Source organism: Ornithorhynchus anatinus, chromosome 1, assembly GCF_004115215.2.
Source record: "Ornithorhynchus anatinus isolate Pmale09 chromosome 1, mOrnAna1.pri.v4, whole genome shotgun sequence".
NCBI lineage: Eukaryota > Metazoa > Chordata > Mammalia > Monotremata > Ornithorhynchidae > Ornithorhynchus > Ornithorhynchus anatinus.
Window position 1 is genome coordinate 180646368 of NC_041728.1, and position 27943 is coordinate 180674310.

General features: G+C 67.4%; 1 protein-coding gene across 3 annotated transcripts in view; it reads right to left on the reverse strand.

Annotated features, from left to right (window-relative positions):
* USP37 (ubiquitin specific peptidase 37) overlaps positions 1-27943 on the reverse strand; it is a 98462-nt gene that overhangs the window by 39981 nt on the left and 30538 nt on the right. For 2 of the 3 annotated variants that reach the window (XM_039913504.1, XM_039913505.1), the window contains exons 6-15: positions 25365-25442; positions 23390-23487; positions 20070-20154; positions 16394-16555; positions 12745-12876; positions 11364-11487; positions 9041-9252; positions 7386-7503; positions 4160-4239; positions 86-250 (exon numbers count right to left, since the gene is read on the reverse strand). In XM_039913504.1, the coding sequence (XP_039769438.1) occupies positions 86-250; positions 4160-4239; positions 7386-7503; positions 9041-9252; positions 11364-11487; positions 12745-12876; positions 16394-16555; positions 20070-20154; positions 23390-23487; positions 25365-25442 (1254 nt within the window). The remainder of the gene's footprint in view (positions 1-85; positions 251-4159; positions 4240-7385; positions 7504-9040; positions 9253-11363; positions 11488-12744; positions 12877-16393; positions 16556-20069; positions 20155-23389; positions 23488-25364; positions 25443-27943) is intronic. The other variant, XM_039913507.1, reaches the window with a different exon arrangement.

Here is a 27943-nt window from a genome sequence, read left to right on the forward strand (position 1 = left end):
GAGAGCGCGAGCCCCGCGGGGGACGGGGACGGCGTCTCGCCCCGCCGGCGGGCGCTTCCCGGGCAGCGGGGCGCCGACTACTCACAGCGGCGGGTGCGCGGTCCAGCCCAGGGTCAGCGGCGGCTTGGTGGCGTCGGTGCAGTGGGAGGCCAGGGTGAGGAAGCGGGGGATGACCACTTGCTGGCCCACCTTGTGGTTCAGCGACAGGGCCACGTTGAAGCTGTAGCGTTTCAGGTGAAGGATGAGGACTCTGCGGAGGTCAAAGGAGCGGCTCAGCCGAGGGAGGCCGGGAGGGACAGGCCTCCCCGCCCTCTCGCTCCCTCGGGCCGCCCGCGCGGCGCCGAGGGCGGGCGGCGGGTCCGGCCCCCGGCTCCGCCCCCCCCCCGGCAGCCGGGGCGCGCCGCGGGCGAGTCGCTTCGCCTCTCTGGGCCTCGGTGCCCTCCTCCGGAAAACGGGCCGAAGACCGGGAGCCCCACGGGGGACGGCCCGGGTCCCCCGCGTCCGCCCCCGCGGTTGGAAGGGCGCTCTGCACCCGGCAAGCGCTTAACGAATCCCGACACGGTCACCGCTACGGGAGACCGGCAGGTCGGAGGCGGGTCCCGTCCCACGTGGGGGCTCCCGGTCTTCGCCCCCGTTCCGCAGATGAGGGAAACTCGGCGTTGGCCACCCCCCGCCCCCGTCCTCCAGCCCGCCCCGCACGCCTCGCTCCTCTATTAATAGTAACGTCGGCGTCGGTTAGGCGCTCGCTGCGTGCCGAGCGCCGCTCTGAGCGCCGGGGGGGGGGGACGCAGGGTGATGGGGTCGCCCCGCGCGGGGCTCCCGGTCTTCGCCCCCACTGGACAGATGAGGTCACGGAGGCGCCGAGCAGGGAGCTGACGGTCACGCGGCCGACGAGCGGCGGAGCGGGGATCGGAACCCAGGACCTCCGACTCCCCGGCCCGGGCCCCTCCCGCCGCGCCGGGCCGCTTCCCTACTCCAACGCCAACCTCACCGGGCCTCCGGCTCGCCCGTCCCGCCTCTGGCCGGGAAGGCCCCCCCCCAGATCCCACAGACGACGACGACCCTCCCCCCGCTTCCAAACCTTCTCGAAGGCCCACCTCCTCCAAGCGGCCCTCCCTGACCGCGCCCCCTCCTCTCCTCGCTTCCCGCTCCCTTCCGCGTCGCCCCGACCCGCTCCCTCTCTTCATCCCCCCTCCCCGCCCCGCCCCGCCCGGGTCCCCGTCCCGCATTTATTTCTTCACATGACGACGACGACGACGGGGCCCGTTGAGCGCTCGCTACGTGCCGGGCACCGTCCTCGGCGCCGGGGGAGACCCGGGGGGGGGGGGGGGGGGGTCATCGGGTCGGCCCCCGCGGGGCTCCCGGTCTTCATCCCCGTCCGCCGGACGGGGGGACCGAGGCCCGGAGAAGTTAAGCGGCTCGCCCAAGGTCCCCCGGCCGACAAGTGGCGGAGGCGGGATCGGAACCCACGACCTCCGACTCCCGAGCCCGGGCTCTAGCCCCCGAGCCGCCCTGCTCCCGCGGGTGGGCTTCTAAATTCGGCGGGGACCCGACGGGTGCTGAAGACCCCCCCCCCCCCCGCCCCCCGGCCCCCCAAGAGACAGAGACAGAGAACACGCGACGGGGAGGGAGACGGCGCGAGAGAGAGCGCAAGAGAGAGAGGGAGAGGGGACGGCGGGCCTTCGGGGGGGGGGGGGGGGGTCCGCCGTTCATTCCATCCTATTTACCGAGCGCTTACCGCCCGCAGAGCACCGGACTGAACGCTCGAAAGGCCCAATCGGGCGACGGACGGAGACCGTCCCCGCCCGACGACGGGCTCGCGGTCAAAAGGGGGGAAGACGGACGGCGAGAGAGGGCAAGCGGGCGTCGAAACAGGTAAACGGAACGATAGACGGATCATTAATACAACTGATAGAGTATAAATAATAATATATGAAGAGGCACAAGGGCCGCGGGGAGGGGGGGGGGCGCTCGGTCCGGGAAGGCCCCGCGGAGGAGGGGAGCTCTCGGTGGGGCTCGGAAGGGGGGCGGGAGCGAGTCGAGCGATCCCCGGAGCCGAGGCAGCGGGCGGGAGAAAGCGGCGAGGCCCGATGGGACCGGCCCGGGTCCGGGTTCCGATCCCGGCTCCGCCGCCCGCGCGCCGGGCGACCTCGAGCGAGTCGCCTCGCTCCCCCGGGCCTCGGTTCCCGCATCCGTAAAGCGGGGATTGAGACCGGGAGCCCTCCGTGGGGCGGCCGCCGACTGACCCGGTCACCCCGCATCCGCCGCGGCGCCCGGGCCTGGGGGGCCGGGGGGCGGGGGTCAGGAGGACCCGGGTCCTGATCCCGGCCCCGCCACTTGTCTGCCGGGGGGGCCGGGGGGCCGGGGGGCCGGTCGCTGCTCCGGGCCTCGGTTCCCTCCTCTGGGGAACGGGGACGGAGACCGTGAGCCCCGGGGGGGACGGGGACCGCGTCCGACCCCGTCTGCCGATCCGTACGCTCGGACCGGCGGCCGACGCGCGGGCGGCGCCCGGCCGACGCCGCCGGCCGCCGGGGAGAGTCCGACGCGCCGGAGCGGCCGACGCCCTCCCCGACCCGAAGGGGGACGGGACGGAGAGAGCCGCTTCTCTGAAGAACGACACTCCCCCCCTTCCCCTTCCCCTCCGCTCCCCTCCCCTCCCCCGAACGCTGCGCTCGTTCGGATCTGTCTATCCCCCTGCCTATTTCGTCGGCGGGGCGCCCGTCCCCTTCATCCATCCGATCTGTCGCGACGGGGTCGTCTCGTCTCCGGCCGGCCGGCTCCCCCGATGCGACCGCGGGCCCGTCGTCGGGCGGGGACGGTCCCCGTCCGCGGCCGAACCGTCCGTGCCGAGCGCTCGGCCCGGGGCCCCGCGCGTAGTCGGCCCTCGATAGATACTGCCGGCCGGCCGGACGAGCAGACGGGGAGGCAGCCTCTCCAGGGTGGAAATCTGACGAGAGGCGGGGCGGAGGACTCCGAGAGCGGAGCGCCCCGTAAATATTTAATAATCACGTCGATAACGACTTGGACGTCGGCGGAGACGCCCGCCCCGGGTTCGAAACGTGACCCCCGGGAGCCGTTTCCTCCCGCGGCATCCCGCGGCCGCGTCGAAGGGCCGGCGCCCGCGGGTCGACGCGTCCGCACGGACGCTGCCGAGGGGATGACGGAGGGGCACGCCGACGGTTACACGTTCGGCTCCCCTCCTCCGGGAGGCCCGCCCACGCCGAGCTTCCCCTTTTAATAATGTCGGTGCCCGTTCAGCGCTTACTCCGCGCCGAGCGCCCTTCTAGGCGCCGGGGGAGATACGGGGTCATCGGGCCGTCCCGCGTGAGGCTCACGGTCGATCCCCAGTTTGCGGATGAGGGAACTGAGGCACAGAGGAGTCGAGTGACTTGCCCTTTGCCCTCCGCTCCCTCTCCGCCCCCCCTTCCCCCCCGCTCCTCCCCCTCTCCCTTCCCCTCCCCTCGGCGCTCCGCTCGTTGGGGTGGATTTCTATTCCCCTATTCCTTCCGTTGAGGAGGCGTCCGTCCCCCTCATCCTACGAATCGCGACCGGGCCGTCTCGTCTCCGTCCGTCCGTCCGTCTCCCCCCCGGTGAGACCGCGGGCCCGTCGTCGGGCGGGGACGGCCCCCCTCCCCCCCCCCCCCGCCCCGTCGCCGAACCGGCCCTTCCAGGCGCTCAGCCCAGCGTGCCGCGCCCGGTAAGCACGACCGAACGAATAATTCGGTGCCCTAAAGAGCCGGCCACTTCCAGCACGGGGACTCTTCGCGGCGGGGCAGTTTTGGGTGGGAGCGTTCCGGGTGGGGGAGGAGGGCCGGGCCCGGGAGGCGGGGGACCCGGGTTCTAATCCCGGCCCCCCCGCCCGTCTGCCGCGGGGCCTCGGGCGAGCCGCTTCGCTTCTCTGGGCCTCGGTGACCCCAGCTGGCAAACGGGGACCAAGACCGGGAGCCTCACGCGGGACGACCCGACGGGCCCGCAGCTCCCTCGGCGTCTAGAACGGTGCTCTGCACAGAGTGAGCGCCTAACGAATACCGACGTCGTCGTCGTCGCCGGGGGGGGGGGGGGGGGGCGCCGGGATGGACAGAGAAACGAGAGACGGCGGCGGTGTCCCCCCCGCACGGGCGACTCGGGGGCAGAGAGGCCGAGCGAGGCCGGGACGTACCTGGGAAGCCGGTTGAATTTGTGCATGACGACGGCGGACTTCCCGCCGCACTTTTCGCAGGAATACTCCAGCTCCTCCGCCTGAGAGCGACAAAAATGAACGGGGTTGAGACACCCCCCCCCCCGGGAACCCGGACCGCCCGGCCGAAGGCTGAGGCGGTTCTCCTCAGGGGTTCGAATCCCGACTCCGCCGCTTGTCGGCTGCGTGACCGCGGGCGAGTCGCTTCCCCTCTCGGTGCCTCGGTTCCCTCATCTGGAAAACGGGGATTAACGTGGTAGGCGCTTAGCCGGTACCAACGCCTACCTTATTTTTACTTATCAATCCAGCCATCGACGGGGACCGTCGCTATCCGTCGCCGAGTCGTACCCTCCGGGCGCTCCGGGCCCCACTCCCCTATTTATCCTGCTAAGGAGGCGTCCGTCCCCTACGTTCGATTGATCGTGGCGACGCGGTCTCGTCTCCGTCTCCCCCGACGGGACCGCGAGCCCGTCGTCGGGCGGGGACGGTCCCTCTCCGTCGCCGATCCGTCCGTTCCCGAGCGCTCGGTCCAGTGCGCCGCGCGCGGCGAGCGAGCGCTCCATAAATACTATCGGACGCACGAATGCTCCGCGCCCAGTACGTGCTCACTGAACACGACTGAACGAATGAGCGGATCAAGAGTAACAGCAATAAAACATTGAGACGGTGAGCCCCATGTGGGACGGGGACTGTTTCGACCCAACCGGCTCACACCCACCCCGGTGCCGGGTACGGTGCCCGGCACGCAGTCGGGCACTTAACGGACACTGTGGTTATCGTGGCTCAGTGGAAAGGGCACTTAGGTGTGGACATATAGAGATAGATACTTTCATTCCCCTATTTATCTCGCGAACGAGGTGCCCGTCCCCTCCATTCTATTTAGGGGGACGATGCGGTCTTGGCTCCGTCCGGCCGTCTCCCCCGATCAGACGGCGAGCCCGTCGCTGGGCGGGGACGGCCTCTGTCCGTTGCCCCGCTGTACCTTCCAAGCCCTCGGTCCGGTGCTCCGCACGCGGTAAGCGCTCAGTACGACCGAGCGAATGGAGGAGCCCGGCCTCGGGAGTCAGGGGTTCTGATCCCGGCCCCGCCACCCGTCGGCCGGGTGACCCGGGGCGAGTCACTTCACTTCTCGGCGCCTCGGTTCCCTCGTGCGTAAAACGGGGATGAGGGCCGGGAGCCTCACGCGGGACGGCCCCGTGACCCCGTATCTCCCCCCGGCGCTTAGGACGGTGCTCGGCACGTAGCAGGCGCTTAACGGATGCCGTGGCCGTTAAACCACCTCCGCTCTTACTACTGTTTCCACCCCTATTAGTAACACTACCACGACGAGAAGCGCTCAACGGACACCCCTGAACGGACAAAGGAACGGCCGTCACCACCGTCGATATTGCCGCCACGATCACTGCAACGGTCTGGGAGTCGGAAGGTCACGGGTTCCGATCCCCGCTCTGCCACTTGTCTGCCGTGTGGCCTTGCCGGATAACCTTAGCCGCCTGACCTAAACGACCTGACCTCGGCGCTTAACAGATACCAACGTCGTCATTACAATCCTAACCACCATTTCCGTTAGGCGCCTACTACGTGCCGAGCACCGTTCTAAGCGCTGGGGGGGGGGGGGGGGGACGACGACGACGACACAAGGTGATCAGGTCGTCCCACGTGGGGCTCCCAGTTTTAATCCCCGTTTTCCAGATGAGGGAACTGAGGCCCAGAGAAGCGAAGTCACTCGCCCGAGGTCACGCGGCCGGCAGGCGGCGGAGCCGGGATTAGAACCCACGGCCTCCGACTCCCAAGCCCGGGCTCACGGATCCGTCGCTCGGAACGGTGCTCGGCACGCGGGAGGCGCTTCGCAGACACCGTCGTCATTATTGTTATCGTTAGAATGCCGGGCACCCAGCAGGCGCGTAACAAATACCCACGGTTACGGGCCCCGAATTATCGTCACTATCAGCATAACGTCGGTATTTGTTAAGGGGCTCACGATGTGCCGAGCACCGTCCTAAGCGCCGCGGGCAGACACAGGGGAATCGGGTCGTCCCTCGTGGGGCTCACGGTCCCGATCCCCGCTTTACGGACGAGGGAACCGAGGGGACGAGAAGTGAAGCGACTCGCCCCAGGTCACACGGCCGACAGGTGGCGGGGCCGGGACCCGGACCCACGACCTCTGACGCCTGGGCCCGGGCTCTTTCCCGCTGAGCCCCGCTGCTTCTCTACCATTATGACACAGAGGATAGAACGGAATAACATATACCACCGTCAGTATTATCGTTAAGAACGCTTACTATTCTCGTTACGCTACAACGGAGTCGGCAGACGTCGTCCCCGCCCACAGAGAGCTGACGGTCTCGAGGGGGAGGCGGACGCCGACGGTAATAAGTCGCGATGGCGCCCGTCAGGCGCTCGCCATACGCCGAGCGCCGTTCTAAGCGCTGGGGTGGAAGGGACTGGCGGAAAGAGCCCGGGCTCGGGAGTCAGAGGTCACGGGCGCGAATCCCCGCTCCGCCCCACGTCAGCCGGGTGACCGTGGGCGGGTCCCTTCACTTCTCCGGGCCTCAGTGTCCTCCCCTGGCAAGTGGGGATTAACCGCGAGCCGCCCGTGGGACGACCCGACGGCCCCGCGTCTCCCCCAGCGCCGAGGACGGCGCTCTGCGCGTCGTAAGCGCTTAACGGATACCAACGTCATTACTCCGACTTGCAGACCCGGGCTCGATCCGCCGCACCGCGCGCCGCCCCTCCACGCAGTCCTGTCTACTGAGCGCGTCCCGGGTGCGGCGCGCCGCGCCGGGCGCCGGGCAAGTACGATTCGGCCACGGAGAGAGACCGTCCCCGCCCACCGCGGGCTCGCGGTCGAGGAGCGGCGCGGCTCGGTGGGGAGAGCCCGGGCTTGGGAGTCGGAGGCCGTGGGTCCGAGTCCCGACTCGGGGCGAGTCACGTCGCGTCTCCGGGCCTCGGTTCCCTCATCCGGAGAGCGGGGGTGAGAGCCGGGAGCCCCGCGGGGGACGGCCCGCCGACCCCCGCGTCCCCCCGGGGCTCGGGACGGTGCTTTGAACAGAGCAGGCGCTTAACACATCGTACGCCCCGAACCGTTATCCTCGGAAGCGGGGAGACGGACGCCGCGAACGGGCAGCGACGGCATCCTCGTGGCTATCCTTTAGAGCCCTCCTCTAGGAGCCGCACGACGGGTTCCAAGCCGTCGGGGGGTTCTCACCCGGAAGAAGAGATCGAGGGAATCCTGGACGGAGCGCGAGGGCAGCGGCTTCTTCCTTCGGGGCAGGTCGATGGACAGGTTGTTAAACTGTTCCCGTCTGGGGACCGTCTCGCCGCAGCTGCTCGGGGAAGGGAGAGGGAGACGTGAAAGCGCTCCTCCTCCGAGGTCGACCGGCCGCCCCCGCCCCGCCCCGAGTCCCCGGGGGAGCCCCCGCAGCCCCCGCCGCGCTCCCACGATGGGGACGGGAGGCCGGCGGGGGTGACCGGGGGCGGCGGCTCGGTGGGGAGAGCCCGGGCTTGGGCCCTCCGCTCGTCGGCTGCGGGACCGTGGGCGAGCCGCTCCTCTGGGCCTCGGGTCCCTCGTCTGTCCGGCGGAGGCCGCGAGCCTCACGTGGGCCAACCCGATGACCCCGTATCTCCCCCCGCGCTTAGGACGGTGCCCTGCACGTAGCAGGCGCCTACCGGATGCCGACGTTACCGTCCGAACCCCGGCTCCGCCGCCCGTCGGCCGCGGGACCGTATTCCACGCGAAACGGGACGCCGCCGGGCTTTCTCTCCTTTTCTTTCTTCCTTCATCCAACGGTATCCGTCAAGCGCTCGCTACGTGCCGGGCGCCGTACCGAGTACGACCCGGGAGGACGCCGGCCTCTTTCTTTTCTTCCCCCGAATGGCTTCCGGCGGGCGCTCACTACGTGCCGGGCGCCGTACCGAGTGCTGGGATCGACCCCAGGGTCTAGTACCGCGCCTGGCACGTAGCAGGTGCTTTAACACGGGGCTTCCGGTCCCGATCCCCGTTCTCCGGGAGGGAACCCCACGTTCCAAGCGCTTAGTCCGGCGCTCTGCACGTAGCGAGCGCTCGGTCAATACTACTGAATGAACGAATTCATTCGATCGGTAGTACCGACCGAGCGCTTACCGTGTGCAGAGCACTGGACTGATTCACTCCTTCGACAGCGCTGAGCGGGCGCTCACTACGCGCAGGGCACCGGACCGAGCGCTCGGAACGGACGCGTCGGTAACGGACAGAGACGGCCCCCGGCCTCCGACGGGCTCCCGGTCCGATCGGGGGAGACGGACGGACGGACGGACGGACGGGGACGACGGCGACGGACGGGATCAAGAACGAACGGACTGACGGCCCCGAGCGACGAGAGGACTCGCCCAAGGTCACCCGGCGGGCGAGGGGCAGAGCCGAGATGAGACTCCGGGTCACGGCGCGACTCCCCGTTTTCCAGCCGAGGTCACCGAGGCCCGGAGAAGCGAGGCGACCCGCCCAGGGTCGCCCGGCCGACAGGCGGCGGGGCCGGGGTCGGAACCCACGACCCGCGACTCCCCAAGCCGGGCTCTTTCCGCCGCGCCGCGCCGCGCCGCTTCTCGACCGAACCCCTCTGTGCCCCGGCGACCTCCCCCGTAAAACGGCCCGGGGTCTGAGAACGCTAACGTCGGCATCCGTTCAGCGTCTACTACGTGCCGGGCAGCGTTCCGAGCGCCGGGGGAGACGCGGGCTCGTCGGGTCGTCCCCCGCGGGGCTCCCGGTCTTCATCCCCGTTTCCCAGACGAGGCGGCCGCGGCCGGCAGGCGGCGGGATCGGGACCCACGGCCTCCGGGCCCCCCCGGGGCGGTTCCCAAGCCGGGCCGTCGGCCCTCCGCACTTACGCTTTGCAGACGATGGAGTGCTGGACCTCGAACTCCAGGTTGGTGACCACGGGACAGGTGTAGACCCGGCCGGCGGCGCCGTCTTCGGCCGGCCGCCCGGGCCCGGGCGGGTTCTCCTCCCCGGACCCCGGCTCGCTCTTCCAGGTTTTGTTGAGCTTCTCCATGTCCTCCTTCAGCTGATCCAGACACTGACTCAGAAACTCGTGAGCGTCCTAGGACCGGACGAGACCCCCGCCGTCACGACCCGAGACCCCGCCCGGCCCCGCCCGCCGGGTGACCCCGGGCGAGTCGCTTCGCTTCTCCGGGCCTCCGGCGACGACCGCCCCCGCCGGTATCTGTGAAGCGCCTACTATGCGCAGAGCGCTGTTCTAAGCGCTGGGGGAGACACGGGGTCATCGGGTTGTCCCCCGCGAGGTTCACGGTCTTCACCCCCATTTTACAGACGAGGGAGCTGAGGCCCGGAGACGTGATGAGTATGGCATCTGTCGAGCGCTCGCTATGCGCCAGGCAGCGTTCTGAGCGCCGCAGGGGATCGGGTCGTCCCACGTGAGGCTCTCGGTCCTCAAGCCCGTTTTCCAGATGAGGGAACCGAGGCCCGGAGGAGCGAAGAGACCTGCCCGAAGCCACCCAGCTGACTAGCGGCCGAGCCGGCACTGGAACCCACGACCCCGGACTCCCGGGCCCGGCCTCTTTCCGCCGAGCCACGCGCCGCTTCCCGAAGGCCCGTAACAAGAGTCGCGCCGAGGGTATCCGTCAAGCGCCAACTACGTGCCGAGCGCCGCTCTAAGCGCCGGGGGAGATACGGGGGGGATCGGGTCGTCCCGCGTGGGGCTCACGGTCCTCGTCCCCATTTTGCAGACGAGGGAACCGAGGCCCAGAGAAGTCAGGCCGAGGAGCAGCGCGGCTCGGCGGCAAGAGCCCGGGGTTGGGAACCAGAGGCCGTGGGTTCTAGTCCCGGCTCCGCCGCCCGTCGGCTGGGTGACTCCGGGCAAGCCGCCTCTCTTCTCCGAGCCTCGGTTCCCTCATCCGTCAAACGGGGCCGAAGACCGCGAGCCCCACGTGGGACCGCCCGATCACCGCGGATCCCCTGCGGTGCCCAGGACGGTGCTTCGCACACGGCGAGCGCTTAACGAACACCGTCGTCGGCATCGTCGTCATAAGCGATTCGCCCGAAGTCCCGCAACGGACAGGCAGCCGAGCCAGGATCAGGCCCCGGGACCTCCGACTCCCAGGCCCGTGTTACGATGGAATTCCTTAAGCGCTTACCAGGTGCCGGGCGCTGTTCTGAGCACTGGGGGAGATACAGGGCCGTCAGGTTGTCCTGCGTGGGGCTCACGGTCTCAACCCCCCCCCCCCCCTTTCGTGCGGGAGGGGACTGAGGCCCAGAGAAGAGGCGACCCGCGCCGGGGCCAACGGCAGACGGGCGGCGGAGCCGGAATCGGAAACCCGCCCCACCCCAACCCGCGGACTTCCGGGCCCGGGCCCTATCATCACGCCACGTTGCTTCTCCCGAGTCCGGTGCTCTGCAGACGGCAGGCGCTCAGTAACCGCCCCCGGCCCGCGTCCTCCCGCGGTCCCGGGACGCCCTCCCTCCTCACCTCCGCCGGACTCACTCTCTTCCTCCCTTCGAAGCCCTCCTGAGCGCTCGCCTCTCATTCATTCATTCCTTCGGTAGTATTTATTGAGCGCTCACTGTGTGCGCAGCACTGTACTAAGCGCTTGGGATGAACCAAGTCGGCAACAGATAGAGACGGTCCCTGCCGTCTGACGGGCGCACGGTCTGATCGGGGGAGACGGACCGCCCACACTCAGCCCCCCCCCCCTTCCCCCCCGCTCCTCCTTCCCTCCCCATCGCCCCGCCTCCCTCCCGCTGCTCTTCCCCCTCCCCGCAGCACTTATTATCCTATTTCTTTTATTAACGACGCGCATCTATCTAGCGTCCCGTTTCTATCGACGCTACTGACGTCCGTCTCCCCCCCTCCAGGCCGGGAGCCCGGTGGCGAGTAGGGACGGTCTCCATCTGTTGCCAAATCGTACTTTCCGAGTGCTCGGTCCAGTGCCCCGCACACAGCAGGCGCCCAGTAGATGCGACCCACCGAACGGACGAATAATAAACACCCCCGATCGACTGACTGATCCTCTGGGCCTCGGGTGGCGCACCCGCGAAACGGGGATGAAGACCGTGAGCCCCCACGCGGGCCGGGGACCCCGGCACCCGACCCGACCAGCCTGGCCCTCCACCGGGGCGCCCGCTGCGTAGCCGGCGCTTAACGCGCCCCTTAAAGACCACCCCCCCCCCCAACCCCAGACGACGAGCGCTTACGTTCTGCACGTAACCCGAGAACCGCTCCGCCGTGGCCGAAATGGCGTTTTTGACTTTCTTGAGCAGATCCTTCTTCGTCTCCGAGTTGCAGACGTCCTTCTTGGAAAGGAGATGGGCGAAGCGCCTGGGGAAATCGGAGCGGGGGGGGGGGGGGGGGTGTTGGTGGGCTCTCAGAAGACGCTCAGGATAGTCGCCGCTGACACGGTATCGGCGGAAAACCGCCTCAGAACCCCCCCAGTTCCCGGAAGGTCCCGCTTTACCGACGAGCAAGGGTTCACCGAACGTGAGGCGGAGAAATTCAATTTTTTGGGGGGGGGGGGGGGTCTGTCTGGTACTCGATGGGCCGGGCAACGTTTAAGTGTCGGGGTAGACAGGAAGCAGCCGGGAAGGCGGCACGGTGTAGTGTTGGTATTTAAGCGCTCGCTATGTGCGGAGCACCGTTCTAAGCGCTGGGGGGAGACACGGGGTCATCGGGTCGTCCCGCGTGAGGCTCGCAGACTTCACCGTACGGACGAGGGAACTGGGGCACGGAGAAGCGACTCGCCCACGGTCACCCAGCTGACGGGGGACGGAGCAGGGATTCGAACCCATGACCTCCGACTCCCAAGCCCGGGCTCTTTCCCCTGAGCCGCCGCGCTGCTTCCCGGGAGTCAGGAGGACCCGGGGTTTCGTCTCGGCCACTTCGCTCCTCCGTGCCCCGGTTTCCCCCTCTGTAAAACCGGGATGGAGACCGCGAGCCCCAGGTGGGACAGGGGCCCGCGTCCAACCTGATTCGCCTGGATCCGCCCCGGCGCTCAGTGCGGCGCCGCCGGGCCGGCAGTAAGCGCTGAACGGGTATCGTCATTACTCAAGACGACTGGGGTCGGACACGGTCTCTGTCCCAGGCGGGGGATCACGGCCTCGATCCCCGTTTCGAGGATGAGGCGATCGAGGCCCAGGGGAGCGAAGTGACTGGCCCAAGCTAACAGCAATAATGACGCTGGCATCTGTTGAGCGCTTACTACGTGCAGAGCACTGTAGTGAGCGCTGGGGTAGATACAGGGGAATCGGGTCGCCCCACGTGAGGCTCCCGGTCTTCATCCCCGTTTCCCAGGTGAGGTCACCGAGGCCCAGAGAAGTGAAGCGACTCGCCCACGGTCACCCGGCTGACAAGGGGCGGAGCCGGGATTCGAATCCATGACCTCCTCCCACTGAGCCACGCCGCTCCCTCCCCGTCTCCAAACCGTCCATCCCAAGCGCTCGGTACAGTGCCCCGCACGCAGCGAGTCCTCGGTACATACGGCGATAATCGAATCTGGCGAGAGACGCTTACGGAATCAGGGTGGCTTTCGGGGGGCGGGGGCGGGCCGACGATTCAGAAGGTCGGGGACGCGGCGTTTACCTGATCAGTGCGTTCAGGGGGATTTTTTTCCAAGGGATTCCTTGTTTGAGCAGATCGTTAGCAAACGACTGAAGGGAAAACAAAGACTGCAGGATGGCGTTCATATAGCAGGTATTTCCCAGGTTGGAGAAGCTGAAAACGACAAAGACACGGTTTCGAAACAAAACTTGCGCTTTCGAGTGACACGCGCGGACGCTCCCCCTCGCATTTCGACGGGGCTTCCTCCTCGCGGCGATCGCAGAAGCTGGGAGGGTCAAACAATTCTCGCGCCCAAAAGCCGCACCTCCCCCCACCTTAAAATCCAAGACATCCCGCCTGGCCATTTATATTACGATCCCTTCTCCCGCTCTCCGTCTCTCCTTAAAGAGACGGCTTTTTGTGACGGAGGATCCCGAACGGCCCGAGTGACGGCGACTACTTCATGACCCCCCCCCCCCCCCCCCCGGTAACGACAGGTTATGTGGAAAGTACGGTTCGGCGACAGACGGAGACGATCCCCACCCGACGACGGGCCCACGAGATAAAACCAGTCGACAGGCGTCGACGGCGTCGGCGTAAATACACGTCGCTAATAAAATAAAGAGAATAATAGATGTGTACCTATTTACTATTAAGGCGGGACAGAGCAGAGGGAGAGAGATCGGGGCGACGGGGAGGAGGGGCGGAGTCTTCCGAGCCTTAAGGCCGGTGCTCCGCGGACGGTAAGCGCTCCGGAAATACCACTGACCGAAGCCAAGAGCACGGACCGGGAGTCGGAAGGATCCGGGTCCCGGGGCCGGCTCCGCCACCTGTCCGCTGGGTGGCCGTAGGCAAGTCACTTGGCTTCTCCGGGCCTCGGCGACCTCGCCCAGAAAACGGGGATCAGGCTGGGCGCCCCATGGGGGGGGACAGGGAGTGACTGCAGAGGTTGCGTTACCGCGTCAGACCGTACAGACCCCGGGGTGTAGAACAGGGCTTGACGCCTAAGAAGCACTTAATGACTTCTCACCGTCATTAGTATCACCGTCATCTACGTATCTTATAAATCCTGTACGCGCGTGTCGGTAGATTCTAAATTACCGATTTACATCGACTCCCGTCTCCCCGTCTTAACTCTTCGTGGGCCAGGAACGTGGCCGCCGACTCTGCTGTCCCGCGCTCGTTCATTCAGTCCTGTTTATCGAGCCCTTACTATGCGCGGAGCACCGTGCTGGGCGCTCGGCACGGGAGATCCGGCAACAGACGGAGACGATCCCCGCCCAGTGACGGGCTCTCCCAAGCGCTCAGTACAGTGCTCTGCACACCGAGCGCATTCGAACACCACCGAACGTGTGGACGGATGAAGAACGGAAGTTCTTCTTTGCCCTAAATCCAGGCTCCACACTTCTGTCCGCAAATATAATTCAGAGAGGCGGGGGCAGAGGGAGAGGAGGAGGTGGGGGGAGAAAGAGAGAGAGAGGGGAGAGATGGAGGTAGAAAAGGACAAAGAGAACGAGAGAAGGGGAGAGAAAGGGAGAGACAGAGGGGGGAGAGAGGGAAGAGAGATAAGAGAAGGGGAGAGAAAGACAGAGGGGGGGGGGGAGAGATGGAAACAGAGGAGGAGAAAGAGAACGAGAGAGGGGAATAGAGGGGAGGGGGGCAAAGAGAAGGGGCCAGAGGGGAAGAGAGGGAAGGGAGAGAATGAGAAGGGGAGAGAAAGAGGGGGGAGAGACGGAGACGGAGAAGGGAGAAAGAGCACGAGAGAGGGGAAGGAGGGAAAGGGACCGGATTTTAGACCGTAAGCCCGTCAGAGGGCAGGGACCGTCTCCACCTGTCACCGATCTGTCCATTCCAGGCGCTTAGTACGGTGCTCCGCACGTAGTGGGCGCTCAATCGATACTACTGAATGAACAGAAGGGGCGAGAGGGAGGAACAGAGAGAATGAGAAGGGGAGAGAGAGAGTGGGGGAGAGATGGAGATAGGAGGAGGAGAAAGAGAATGAGAAAGGGGAATAGAGGGGAAAGGGGCAGAGAGAAGGGGCGAGAGGGGAAGAGAGAGAATGAGAAGGGGAGAGAAGGAGAAAGAGAGGGGGAGAGACGGAGACGGAGGAGGAGGAAGAGAATGAGGGGGGGGAAGGGGGGGAGGGGCAGAGAGAAGGGGCGAGAGGAGAAGAGGACGAGAAGGGGAGGAGGAGAAAGAAAGGGGGAGAGGCGGAGACGGAGGAGGAGAAAGAATGAGAGGGGGGAGAGGGGCGGAGAGGAGGGGCGAGAGAAGGAGAGAGAGAATGAGAAGGGGAGGAGGAGAAAGAAAGGGGGAGAGGCGGAGACGGAGGAGGAGGAAGAGGATGAGAGAGGGGAAGAGAGGGGAGAGGGGCGGAGAGGAGGGGCGAGAGAGAGGAAGGGGGGGAGAGGGAATGAGATGGGGAGAGAAGGGGGGGGAAGAGAGGGAGGGAGAGAAACGGAGAGGTGAAGTGAGAGGGGAAAGGGGAGAGAGGGAGGAGAATGAGAAGGGAAGGGAAGGGGGGGGGGGGAGGGAGGGAGGGAATGGGGGGGGGGGGGGGGGGGGAAAGGGTGCCCAGGAAGAGATACCAAGGGAGATCGGGAAACCAGCGCTCTCTCGGGTCTGCGGAAATGGGGGAGGGGCCGGAGACGACGCACAGCAGTTCCCAGAACTTTCGGTCGCTCCGTCTTCCTTCTCAAACGCGGGGCCCAAATGCGCCGGCTTCGAAAACCGCCGCGGGGGTCTCATGGATTCCACTTCGGGCCGGCTCGGCGCCCTCCGGGCGGCCCGTCCGGGTAGGCCTCGCCTCCGGGCCCTCCGAGGCGGGGACCACGTGAAGGAGGGTGGCCCGACGGGTAGGGCCCGGGCCCGGGGGTCAGAAGGACCCGGGTCCTCACCCCGCCTCCGCCACCCCGTCTGCCGGGAGGCCTCGGGCCAGTGGCCTTCACCTCCCCGGGCCTCGGCTCCTCATCCGTTAAGACGGGGGGTGACGACTGGGGACCCCGCGCGGGACGGGGACCGCGTCCAGCCGGATTAACCTGTATACCTTCGGCAGCACTTGTTCGTTCGGTCGCATTCGCCGAGCGCTTACCGTGCGCGGAGCGCCGGGGGGAGGACAACGCAACAGGGAACAGACCCGTCCCCCGGCCGCGACGGGCTAACGGTCTGGAGCGGGGGGGGGGGGGGGACGGACTCCCGGCGTACAGTAAGGATTTAAGAAATGCCCTAAAAGAAAAAGGGTGCAGACGGGGCGGGGACCCGATCCCGGCCCCGCCACCCGTCCGCTGCGTGACCTCCGGGCATCCGTAAAACGGGGGGGGGTCGAATCTGCGAGCCCCGCGTGGGAGAGGGATGGTTTCCGCCCCGATCCGCTCGGACCATTCGTTCGGTCGCGTCTGTCGGGCGCCCACTGTGCGCAGGGCACCGTACCGAGCGCTTGGAACGGACAGTTGGGCAACGGACAGAGACGGCGCCTGCCCGCCATCGACGGGCTCACGGTCTAACGCTACGGAGCGCTTACCGTGCGCGGGGCACCGGATCGAGCGCGCGGGAAAGTCCGCGAAGACGGTGACGGGTGACGATCCCCGCCCGCGGCTCCCAGCCTCCGCCCCGGCGCGGAGTTCGGTGCCCGACGCGGAGCGAGCGCTTAGCAAAATACCGTACTGGTGAGGATAACGATAGGAACGGATACCCCTGCAGTTGCTGTTGGGGGTGGGTAGCGAAGGACACCCTGGGTTTATTCCAGCCGGCGTAATCCTGGTTAGACCTCAGCTTCTTGACCGACAGCGGGGCCGGCTGCGAGAGAAACCCCAGGCTCCTCTTGGCGGAGGGAGTCTGACTCGAAACGCCGGACCTGCGAGGGAACGGAGACGGAACCTTGAAGGGAAGGCTCCCGGCAACCCATCGCGTCCCCCGCGGTCCGGCCTCTGACCCGTAACCCGCACCCAAGGTGGCTCGGTGGCAAGAGCCCGGGCTTGGGAGTCGCGGGCCGCGGGTTCGACTCCCGGCTCTGCCGCTCGTCAGCTGGGTGACCGTGGGCGAGTCGCTTCGCTTCTCCGGGCCTCGGTGACCTCGTCTGGAAAACGGGGACGAACCGGGGGCCTCACGTGGGACGACCCGATGACCCCGCATCTACCCCGGCGCTTAGAACGGTGCTCCGCACGGAGTAAGCGCTTAACAAACGCCAACGTCATCATCATTTTTACAGCTCACCGGGCTGAAGGCGAGTCACCCGGAAAGCCTCTCTCCTCCCCGCCCTCCACTCAGTTGGGGGAGGTGCACAAGGAGAGGACCCCCCCCCTTACCCGACAAGCGGATTACAGCTTCCATCCCCGGACCCCTTCTAGTCGTCGTCCTTTTCTTTCCACATTCGAAACGACTCTCCGGATACGGTTTCCTTCCTGCCCTGCTCCGGAGCCTCGCCGACGGCTCCTCCCTTATCGCCGTCGGGGTCCCCGGCCGTCCGGCGGGGCCGTCTTCCCCGGGCTCCTCCCGGCCCGAGTCCCCCCGGCGAGGTGTCCGAAGTACGCTCGTCCGAGGTCGAGTCACCCGGCCTTCTACAGACCACGCGGGCTTGGCCGGTTCGCGAACCCATCTGCGTTTTGGGCGGCTCGTGGTGGCCGCGGACGAATTCTCCGAGGCCGCGTCTCAAACCCTTTCTACTGACCTTCCGGCAAACCGAGGTCTGCCGGAGATCCTTTCTGGGTACCTCCAAACCTTCATTCGGCGGTATTTACCGAGCGCTTACTGCGTGCGCATCACCGTACTGAGCGCTTGCGCTAACTAAGCCGTTGGGCATCGAGGCCGTCCATCCCCTCGCCACCTCCTACCCGTCCTCCTCCCTTCTCTCTTTCCACCGCCCACCCCGCACGCTCCGCTCCTCCGCCCCCTCGCCGTCGCCCGTCCTCGCCCGTCCCGCCGTCGACCCCCGGGCCGCGTCCCCCCTCCTCGCCTCCGCCAAACTGACTCTCCTCCCCTCTTCAGAGCCCTCCTGAGAGCTCGCCTCCTCCGAGAGGCCTTCCCACACTGAGCTTCCCCTTCACCCTCTGCTTCCTCTCTGCCCCCCCACCCCGATCCCCTCCCCTAAGTCCCCTTCCCCCCGCTCCCCCCGCTCCCCCCCCCTCCCCCCCTCGGCGCTCTGCTCATTTGGATGGATTTTTACTCCCTTATTTATTTTGTCGCGGAGGCGTCCGTCCCCTTCGTTCTATTTATCGTGACGAGGTCGTCCGGTCTCCGCCCGTCCGCCTCCCCCGATCAGACCGCGAGCCCGTCGTCGGGCGGGGGCGGTCTCTCCCCGTCGCCCAGCTGTCCGTTCCAAGCGCTCGGTCCGGTGCTCCGCACCTAGCGAGCGCTCGGTAAATGCTACAGGATGAACGAACGTGCAATTCGGCGACAGATAAGAGACCATCCCCGCCCAGTGACGGGCTCACGGCCTAAGGCCGCTTGATGTGACACAGGAAAATCGGGGAACGGGGGCGACCGGGAGGAGGGCGGCTTAGCGGGGAGGAAACCCCTGTGGGCTCTCCTGCCCGGCCCCGCTCTCGCCGATCCCGTGGAGGCAGGAAAGTCACGGGAGGCGATCCACCTCGGCCGCTCGCTTTGGCGTCGCCCGGCGAGGAGGGGTAAAAGCCGAAAGCGAAGATCAAACCGGGCCGGGAACGGACAGATCGCTCGGATTCCTCGCCCTCCGCTCCGTCACGGGGTCTCCGATAATCTCTCGGGAGGGTGAACGGAAATGTGCTAAACTCCCTTCCGAGGAGCGCGAGGACTGGAATTCCAGTTTTCTCCAGCCGCCTAATCTGGTACCATTTCGGGAACGAAGAACAGCCGCGTGACCTCGGGCGAGTCACTCTGCTTCCCCGGGCCTCAGATTCCTCATCTGCCAAACAGGGATACCTACTCTCCCTGTGACTGTGAGCCTCATTTTTTTTTTTAAATGTTTTTTTTTTAAAAAAATTTTTAAAATTTTTTTCTAAAGGACAGTTTAAACACACCCCTCTTTTAAAAAAAAAACGAATGACAAAAAAACAACCACCGGCCACCCCCTCCGGCCCACCGTCAGAGTCAGCACCCCTTCGCTACAGAGCCAAAAAACACTGACAGGGCAGGAGCGTGGCTCGGCGGAAAGAGCCCGGGCTTGGGAGTCAGAGGCCGTGGGTTCTGATCCCGGCTCCGCCGCTTGTCGGCTGCGTGGCCGAGGGCAGGTCACTTCACTGTGCCTCGGCCGCCTCATCCGTAAAAGGGGGGTGAAGACCGGGAGCCCCACGGGGGACGGGGACCGGGTCCAACCTGACTGGCTTCTATCTACCCCGGCGCTCGGGATGCTAACGATGAGGATTAGCGGCAAGAGCCCGGGTCTGGGAGCCAGAGGTGGCGGGTTCTGATCCCGGCTCCGCCGCTTGTCAGCTGTGCGACTCCGGTCAAGTCACTTCACTTCTCTGGGCCTCGGCGACCTCAACTGTAAAACGGGGATGAAGACCGGGAGCCCCACGTGGGACAACCTCATCCCCTCGTATCCACCCCGCCCCCCCCCCGGCGCTCAGAACAGTGCCTGGCACAAAGTAAGCGCTTAACAAATCCCAGCATTATTATTACAATTATAATTCACTTCTCTGTGCCTCAGTCGCCTCATCTGTGGAACGGGGACGAAGACCGTGGGGCCCACGTGGGACGACCTGATCACCGCGTATCTACCCCCGCGCTCAGCGCAGCGCTTGGCACGTCGTGAGCGCTCAACAGATACCATCATTATTATTTAAGCGCTCCCGGCGTCCCAAGCCCCGTCCCCAGCGCCGACGGTGCTCGGCGCACAGGAAGCGCCCAGCCAGTCGGTCCGTCGATCAATCCCAGGGTTTCCGTCCCGGTTTCCGGGCATCCGTTGGTTCGGTCGTACTTATTGAGCGCTGCCTACGTGCAGAGCACCGGACTAAGCGCTCGGAATGGCCAACAGAGACCATCCCCGCCCAACGACGGACTCACGGTCCAAACGGGGGGGACGGACAACGGAGCGCTCGGTACGGTGTCCGACGCGTAGTAAGAGCCGAACGTACGCCACGGTTACTGCTATCACCGTTATCCTTACCGTGCTCGGGCACGTGGTAAGCGCTTAACAGATACCATCAAATGAACAGGCGCAGCGACGGACTGGCTGAGCTGGACGGACCCGCCGGTTTTCAGCGGTCGGCTGCCCGCCGCCGATAATAACGACTATGCTATCCGTTAAGCGCGCCGGGCGCCGTTCTAAGCGCCGGGGGGGGAGATCCGGGGTCAGCGGGTCGGCCCCCGCGGGGCTCCCGGTCTTCATCCCCGTTCGACGGACGAGGGAACCGAGGCACGGAGAAGGGAAGCGCTTCCCCGCCGACGCCCACCTGTCTCCGTTGGCGTTTGCGGCTGCGTGGTCTTTGGCCGAGGCTCTGCTGCCGTAGAAGGACGACGACTGCAACGGCAGAACCCCTGGAAAAGAAAGGCCCCGGAGAGGGATCGTCAGTCCCCGAATCACGCGGAAACCCTTCGCCTCCGCCCGCGGGATTTCCTTCCGCCAACGGGGTCTTCCGGAGGCGTTCTGGCTCCGCCCCCGTCGACCAAGTTGCTTCCCGGCTGCGAACGATGACAGTCATCACGACGACGACAGTTTCGCGTCCGGGAACGACGACGGTCACGACGCTGGCGTTCGTTAAGCGCTTACTGCGTGCCGAGCGGCGTTCCGAGCGCTGGGGGAGACGCCGGGTCGTCGGGTCGTCCCACGTGAGGCCCACGACCCCCGTCCCCATTTGACAGACCAGGGGACCGAGGCCCAGGGAAGTCAAGCCACTCGCCCACGCTCGATTCGAATGGGTTGATTCGAACCCATGACCTCCGACCCCCGAGCCCGGGCTCTTTCCGCTGAGCCGCGCCGCTTCCCGCGAGGACGGCGAGCGCTTACTACCCCGGGCCGGGGGAGGCGCGAGGAAACGGGTTCGATCCGGCCCCGGTCCCCCGCGGGGCTCCCGGGCTCAATCCCCATTTGACGGACGGGGGGGAACCGAGGCCCAGAGAAGTCGGGTGACCCGCCCCGGGGTCGCCCACGGGAGCGAAGCGGCGGGGGCAGGATCGGAACCCAGATCCTTCCGGCTCCCGGGCTCTGCCCGCCGGCCCACGGCAGGACGATGAGCGACGGCGAAAGCCCGCTAAAAGGGGACCGGAAGAGGGGACGATGAGCCCCCCCCGGATGATCCCAAAGGCTCCGATTTTACTTGTGGAATTCCCCAGCGCAGCTGCGCCTCTCTGCTGTGCCATCTTGGGCGAGTCACCTCACCCCTCTGGGCCTCAGTGACCTCATCCGTGACCACCCGGCGCCCGGGAGCCCCCCCGGGGGGGGGGGGGGGGCAACCTGATGACCTCGCATCTGCCCCAGCTCGCAGGGCTGTGCTTGGCACAGGGTAAGCGCCTCACAAACAGCAACCTTCATTCCTTACTTAACGAAGCCCGGGAGCCACGCTAAGCCGGGCGATCCAACCCAGACCCAGATCTTCCAAGAAACGAGGACGACCGGCCCGCCTCCTCAAGCCGCGGACACCAATCCCGGCTCCGCCGCTCGTCCGCCGGGTGCCGGGAGAAGCGGCGCGGCCCAGTGGAACGGGCCCGGGCTTGTTGAGTCGGAGGTCACGGGTTCGAATGCCGGCTCCGTCGCTTAGGAGCCGCGTGACCGTGGGCGGGTCACTTCTCTGGGCCTCGGTTCCTCCCTCCGTAAAATGGGAGGAAGCTCCCGGGGGACGACCCGACGACCCCGTGTCTCCCCCGGCGCTTCGAGCGGCGCTCGGCACCAAGTAAGCGCTTGACAAATACCGACATCATCGTCACCGGCTCGGTCAGGTCACGTCCCTCCTCGGCCCCCTCGTCGGCAAAACGGGGACCGAGCCCGCGGGTCCTGCCGTGGGACGGGGACCGTGTCCAACCTGATAAGCCTGGATCTGCCCCAGGGCTCAGCACGGTGCCCGGCACACAGTAAGCGCTTAACGGATGCCACAGTTGCCATCGTCCCTCGGTCCTCCGCTGTCCGGACCCCGGCGTTCCGAGGAAGGGCGGGCCGACTCACGCGGACGGGAGTTTACGGACACGGCCCCGGGGGCGACCCGAGGAGCGACGCGGCCTGGCGGGTGGAGCCGGAGGAGCCGGGTCCTAGTCCCGGCTCCGCCCCTCGTCCGCCGCGTGACCCCGAGCAAGTCACGTCCCCTCTCGGTTACCCGAGGATGGAGAGGGTGAGCCCCATTCGGGCCAGGGACCGTGGGCGGCCCGATTACCGCGTACCCGGTCCGGGGCTTAAGTGCAAGACCTGCCCGTTCCTTCGATCCTCCTTATCGAGCGCTTACTGCGTGCAGAGCGCTGTACTAAGCGCTTGGGAAAGCACAATGCCACGATAAGCAGTTCGGTCTAGAGGCGGGGAGAAAGACATCAGTCCAGATAAAGAAAATGACGGAGGCGGACGCGAGCGCCGCGGGGAGGGAGGACGGGGAGCGGAGGGAGCGAGGCGGGGCGACGCCGAAGGGAGTGGGAGATGAGCAAGTGTGGGGCTTAGTCTGGGAGGGCCTCTGGGAGGAGACGCGGGCTTAGCGGATAGAGCCCGAGGTCACGGGTCCTAATCTCGGCTCCGCCACGTTCCCGCTTTGAGACCTTAGACAAGTCACTCCACTGGGCCTTAAGCTCCCTCATCCGGAAAGCGGGGATCAGTCGTTCATTCATCCACCCGTATTTACCCAGCGCTTACTCTGTGCCGAGCGCTGGGAACGAACAAGTCGGCAACAGACAGAGACGGTCCCTGCCCTCTGACGGGCTTACGGTCTGATCGGGGGAGAGATTGAGGGCGCGAGCCCCACGTGGGACCCGGACCGTGTCCGACCCGCTCGGCTCGGATCGACCCCGGCGCTTCAGAACGGTGCTTGGCACACAGGAAGCGCTCGGCAAGCGCCTCTGTTATTCATTTTTTTTTTTTGAAGGAGGGGAGAATAAAAAAAAATTTACGAGCGACCGGAGAAGGGGGAAGGCAAAAGGACTGAAAATGCATTTCAGCGGAGAGTTTCAAACTCCTCTCCCAACCCGGGCCCCGGGCGGGACGGCTCACGACGACAAGCTTGGGATCCGTCTTCCGTTATACGGCCGATTAACGACGTCGGCATCCGTCAGGCGCCTCCTACGTGCGGGGGCACCGTTCTAAGCGCCGGGGTGGGGGGGGGGGGGATACAGGGTCGTCAGATCGCCCCGCGGGAGGCTCACGGGTCTTCGTCCCCGTTTGACAGACGAGGGAACCGAGGCCCGGAGAGGCCAAGCGACCCGCCCCTCGCTCCCACGGCCGACAAGCGGCAGAGGCGGGATTCGGATCGACCGGTCTCACGGCCCCGAACCGGACCGCTGAGCGCTTAGCGGGAGCCGGAGCACCGTACTGAGCCCCGGGGAGCGGGCGACGGAGTCGGCAGACGGGCTCCCCGACCGAGGGCGGTGCCGCCGGGCAGGGAAGCGGCAGAAACGCAGGCGGCTAAGGGGGGAAGGGAAGCGAAGGGCCCGGACGACCCGCAGACTCGACGGCGACACGGCCCCCCGCCCCGCCCCGCCCCCGAATCCCCGAGGGACAGAGCTCTCCCGGAGTTTTCAGCTCCGCGCCAGAGCCGACGGAATCAGAAGTTGACGTTCCCGTCTCGGAGCTCGAGACCCTCACCTGGAGTTCGGTTTTCCTCCGCCTGTTTCAAACTCAGCTGTTTCTCCCGGCCGCTGGTTAGATATTTTCTCGCGGGGTCCGTCACGGCTCTGTTGTTGCTGGAAGAACAGATTGACATAATCTGGCAACTGACGGGTCATCTTTAACTCCGTTTCCTTCACAGAGCCCCCTTACCCGAAAGGTGGCCGAACTGGCCGGTGGGATTTAATGGTGACGATAACGTGGGTGTCCGTTAAGCGCTCACTGCGTGCAGGGCACCGTTCTGAGCGCCGGGGGGGGGGACACGGGGTCATCGGGCCGTCCCACGTGAGGCTCACAGTTACTCCCCGTTTTAGAGATGAGGTCACCGAGGCACGGGGAACGGTAACAGCGTCGGTATCCGTTAAGCGCTCACTACGTGCAGGGCACCGTTCCGAGCGCCGGGGGAGACACGGGATGATCGGGCCGTCCCACGCGAGGCTCACGGTCTTCATCCCCGTTTGACGGGTGAGGAAACCGAGGCCCAGAGAAGCCAAGCGACTTGCCCACGGTCACCCAGCCGGCAAGGGGCGGAGCCGGGATTCGAACCCCTGACCTCTGACTCCCAGGCCCGGCCTCCCTCCCCGGAGCCACACGGCTTCTCTACAAGACCGACTCCTCCCTCGTTGAACGGATGAGCGGAGGTCGGCCGGCGCCCTTCCCGACTGAACGGAAACAGGAGCGGCGCGGCTCAGCGGGGGGGAGCCCGGGCCGGGCGGGCGGAGGCCGTGGGTTCTAATCCCGGCCCCGCCTCCCGTCAGCTGCGTGGCCGTGGGCGAGTCACTTCGCTTCTCTGGGCCTCGGTTCCCTCATCCGGAAAATGGGGAGCAAGGCCGGGAGCCCCACGTGGGACGACCCGATGGCCCCGTGTCTCCCCCCACCAACGTTTAGAACGGCGGTTTGCACACGGTGAGCTCCTTATCGACGCCATCGTCGTCATCGTTAAGAGCAAACAGGCCTTTAAACGTCGACCCGGGCCGGGCGACGGTCTGCCGGGGCCGGAGCAGGAGGGGCGGCGCTTCAGCGATCCGAAAAGCGATCCCGAAGCCCGCCGCCCCGTCTCGTCCAAGCCGACGGCCAACGTGGAAAGCCACCCTTCGTTCTGTGAATCCTAAATGAAAGCGGGGTCGCCGCCTGATGACCCCGTATCTCCCCCGGCGCTTAGAGCGGCGCCTGGCGCGTGGTGAGCGCTGGACAAACAGCAACGTTATCATTATCGTTACGAGAGTGCCCCGCACCTCGTCAGCGCTCCGGAAGTACCGCCGCTAGGTAGCTCGACAGACGCCCCTGCGGAGGTTCGACGACCCCGCTTTCATTGAGGAGTCACAGAAGGAAGAGTGGCTTTCCACGTTCGCCGCCGGCTTGGACGAGACGGGGCGGTGGGCTTCGGGATCGCTTTTCGGATCCACTGAAGCGCCGCCGGGGAGATACGGGGTCATCGGGCGGTCCCGGGCGGGGCTCCCAGTCTCGGTCCCCATTTTCCGGATGAGGTCACCGAGGCCCAGAGCGGTTAAGAGGCTTGCCCGAAGTCGCCCGGCCGGAGGAGCCCGGGCTCGGGAGGGGTCACGGGCTCGAATCCCGGCTCTGCCGCTCGTCAGCCGGGTGACCGTGGGCAATCACTTCACCTCTCTGGGCCTCCGCGACCTCATCTGGAAAAGGGGGGCGGGAAGGCCGCGAGCCTCACGTGGGACAACCCGACGACCCCGCATCTACCCCGGCGCTTAGGACAGCGCCCCGCACACGGCAGGCGCTTCGCAAACGCCGCCGTCGTCGCCGTCGGCATCGCGAGTGGCGGAGCCGGGATCGGAACCCACGCCCTCCGACTCCCCGGCCCGGCCCCTTTCCGCCAAGCGAGCGCTCCGCAGGCAGGAGGCGCCCGACCGATACGAGCGAACCGACTCCTCCGAGGAGGCGGGAGCGAAACCGGACGCGACGGGGGCTTTCCTCGGGCACTCACGACGACGAGTCGTTCTCCTTGGGGTAATCTTCGTTCAGCTCCGACCCGCAGGAGAGCATCCGTTTCCTCTTCTCGTTCCTGGAGGGGAACGGAAGGCGCACGTCTGAGACCCCGCGGGCCGCTCCCGCCTCCCCTCGGGCGGCCGCGCCCGCCTCCCTTCCTTCGCCTCCTCCTCCCTCGCGATCCCTCGCCAACGCCCGCCGCGCTCGGCCGAGGACACCCGGATTCAAATCCAGTCACGCGCCGAGACGCGCTCCGGTGACGCCGGTATCCGCGGAGCGCTTACTACGCGCGGAGCGCTTCCTAAGCGCCGGGGGGGGGAGATACGGGGGTCATCGGGGCCGTCCCACGCGAGGCTCACGGTCAAACCCCATTCCGTAGACGAGGTCGCCGAGGCGCGGGGGACGACGACGACGTCGGCATCTGTCAGGCGCTTACCGCGTGCAGAGCACTGCGCTGAGCGCCGGGGGACACGGGGCGATCGGACTGTCCCACGTGGGGCTCGCGGCCTTCGTCCCCGTTTCCCAGACGGGGTCACTGAGGCACGGGGAAGTGAGGCGACGCGCCCCGAGTCACGCGACTGACAGGCGGCGGGGCCGGGATTCGAACCCGCGACCTCTGACCCCCCAGCCCGGTCCCTTTCCACCGAGCCACGCCGCTTCTCTAAGGAGCGGGTACTCTCCAGGAGGTGGCCCGACTTGTCGGGGGAGGAGAGGGGGAGCCCCTCCGCCTCGCCTCCTCCCCGGGGCCGGGGGCGGTGACGATAACCGGGCTCTTTCTACGTGCCGAGCGCCGTTCCGAGCACCGGGGCGAAAGCGACGGTCGTATCGGTTCGGCCCTTACTACGTGCCGAGCTCGGTCCTAAGCGCCGGGTAGATAGAAGATAATCGGGTGGGACGGGGTCCCCGTCCCGCGGACCATCCGACGGCCCCGACCCCCCTCCCCCCCCCCCCCCCGCCCCCGTCCGACTCCCCGTCGGTGGCCCGGCCCGGACCGTCCGACGCTCCGGACTCTCCCCTCTCCACCCCCGCCTCCCGGGGATCCGGCGCGGGCCATCCGGCACCTCCACTCTCCCCTCTCCGTCCTCGATTCCCCTCCCGGTGACCCGGCACGGACCGCCCGACGGTCCCGACTCTCCTCTCTCCGTCCCCGGCCGTCTCCCGGTGACCTAGGATGGACCGTCCGACGCTCCGGGCTCTCCCCTCTCCACCCCCGCCTCCCGGGGATCCGGTCCGGACCGCCCGGCACCCGACTCTCCCCTCTCCGTCCCCGACCCTCCTCCCGGTGAGCCGGCACGCGCGGACCGCCCGACGCCCCCGGACCCTCCCCCGTCCGTCCCCGACCGTCCCCCGGCGGCCCGGCCCGGACCGTCCGGCGGCCCCGGACCCTCCCCCGTCCGTCCCCGTCTCCCCGTCGGCGGCCCGGCCCGGACCGTCCGGCGGCCCCGACCCTCCCCCTTCCCGTCCCCGACTCCCGGGGATCCGGCCCGGACCGCCCGCCCGCCACACCCGACCCGACCCTCCCCGCCCCGGACTCCCCTCGCGGCGACCCGGCCCGGACCGTCCGACGGCCCCGACCCTCCCCTCTCCGTCCTCGACTCTCCTCCCGGAGGCCCGGCGCCGACCGCCCGACGGCCCCGGGCCCTCCTCCGGCCGTCCCCGACTCTCCTCCCGGCGGCCCGGCCGGGACCGTCCGACGGCCCCGACCCTCCCCTCTCCGTCCCGGACTCCCCTCCCGGCGGCCCGGCGGGGACCGGCCGACGCCCCCGCCCTCTCCCCTCTCCGTCCCCGACGCTCCGGGGATCCGGCCCGGACCGTCCGACCCCCTTCGCTCTCCCCTCTCCGCCCCCGCCCCTCCCCCGGGGAGCCGGCGCGGACCATCCGACCCCCCGACTCTCCCCGCCCCCACCCCGGGCCCTCCCGCCGGCGACCCGGCGCGGACCCTCCGACGCCCCCGGCTCTCGTTCCTCCCACCCCGCCTCCCCCCCGAGGGACCCGGCGCCGATCATCCGGCGGCCCCGACCGCCCCCCGCTCCGTCGCCGTGAGACCGTAGGCTCGTCGTGGGCGGGGCGGGCGACCGCCGGCTCGGGTTACGGCGTCCTCCCCCCGGCGCTGGGCAAATACCCCCGACCGACCCAGGCGATCCCGTCGGGGAGTCGGGGCGGGCTCCGGGCCGCGGGGGGTGAGGGAGGGCCGTGCCGGCGGCTCCCCGACCCGCGGCCTTCCGGAAGCGGGGGGACGGCCGGGAAGCGGGGCGGCGACGGGGCCCCCGGGGGGAGCCCCGGACCGTAGCCTCTCCCAGCTCGAGCCGGCCCTGCCGCTCGTCGGCTGTGCGACTGTGGGCGAGTCGCTTCGCTTCCCCGTGCCCCGGTCACCTCATCTGCAAAATGGGGACCGTGACCGCGAGCCTCACGCGGGACAACCCGATCACCCCGTAGCTCCCCCGGCGCTTGGGACGCTGCTCCGCACGTAGTGAGCGCTTCACGGGTACCAACGTCGCTATCATCGCCGAGCGGGGAACGGCCTCCTCTTTCGAAAGAGGGCCGGCAGAGAAGCGGCGCGGCCCAGTGAATACGGCC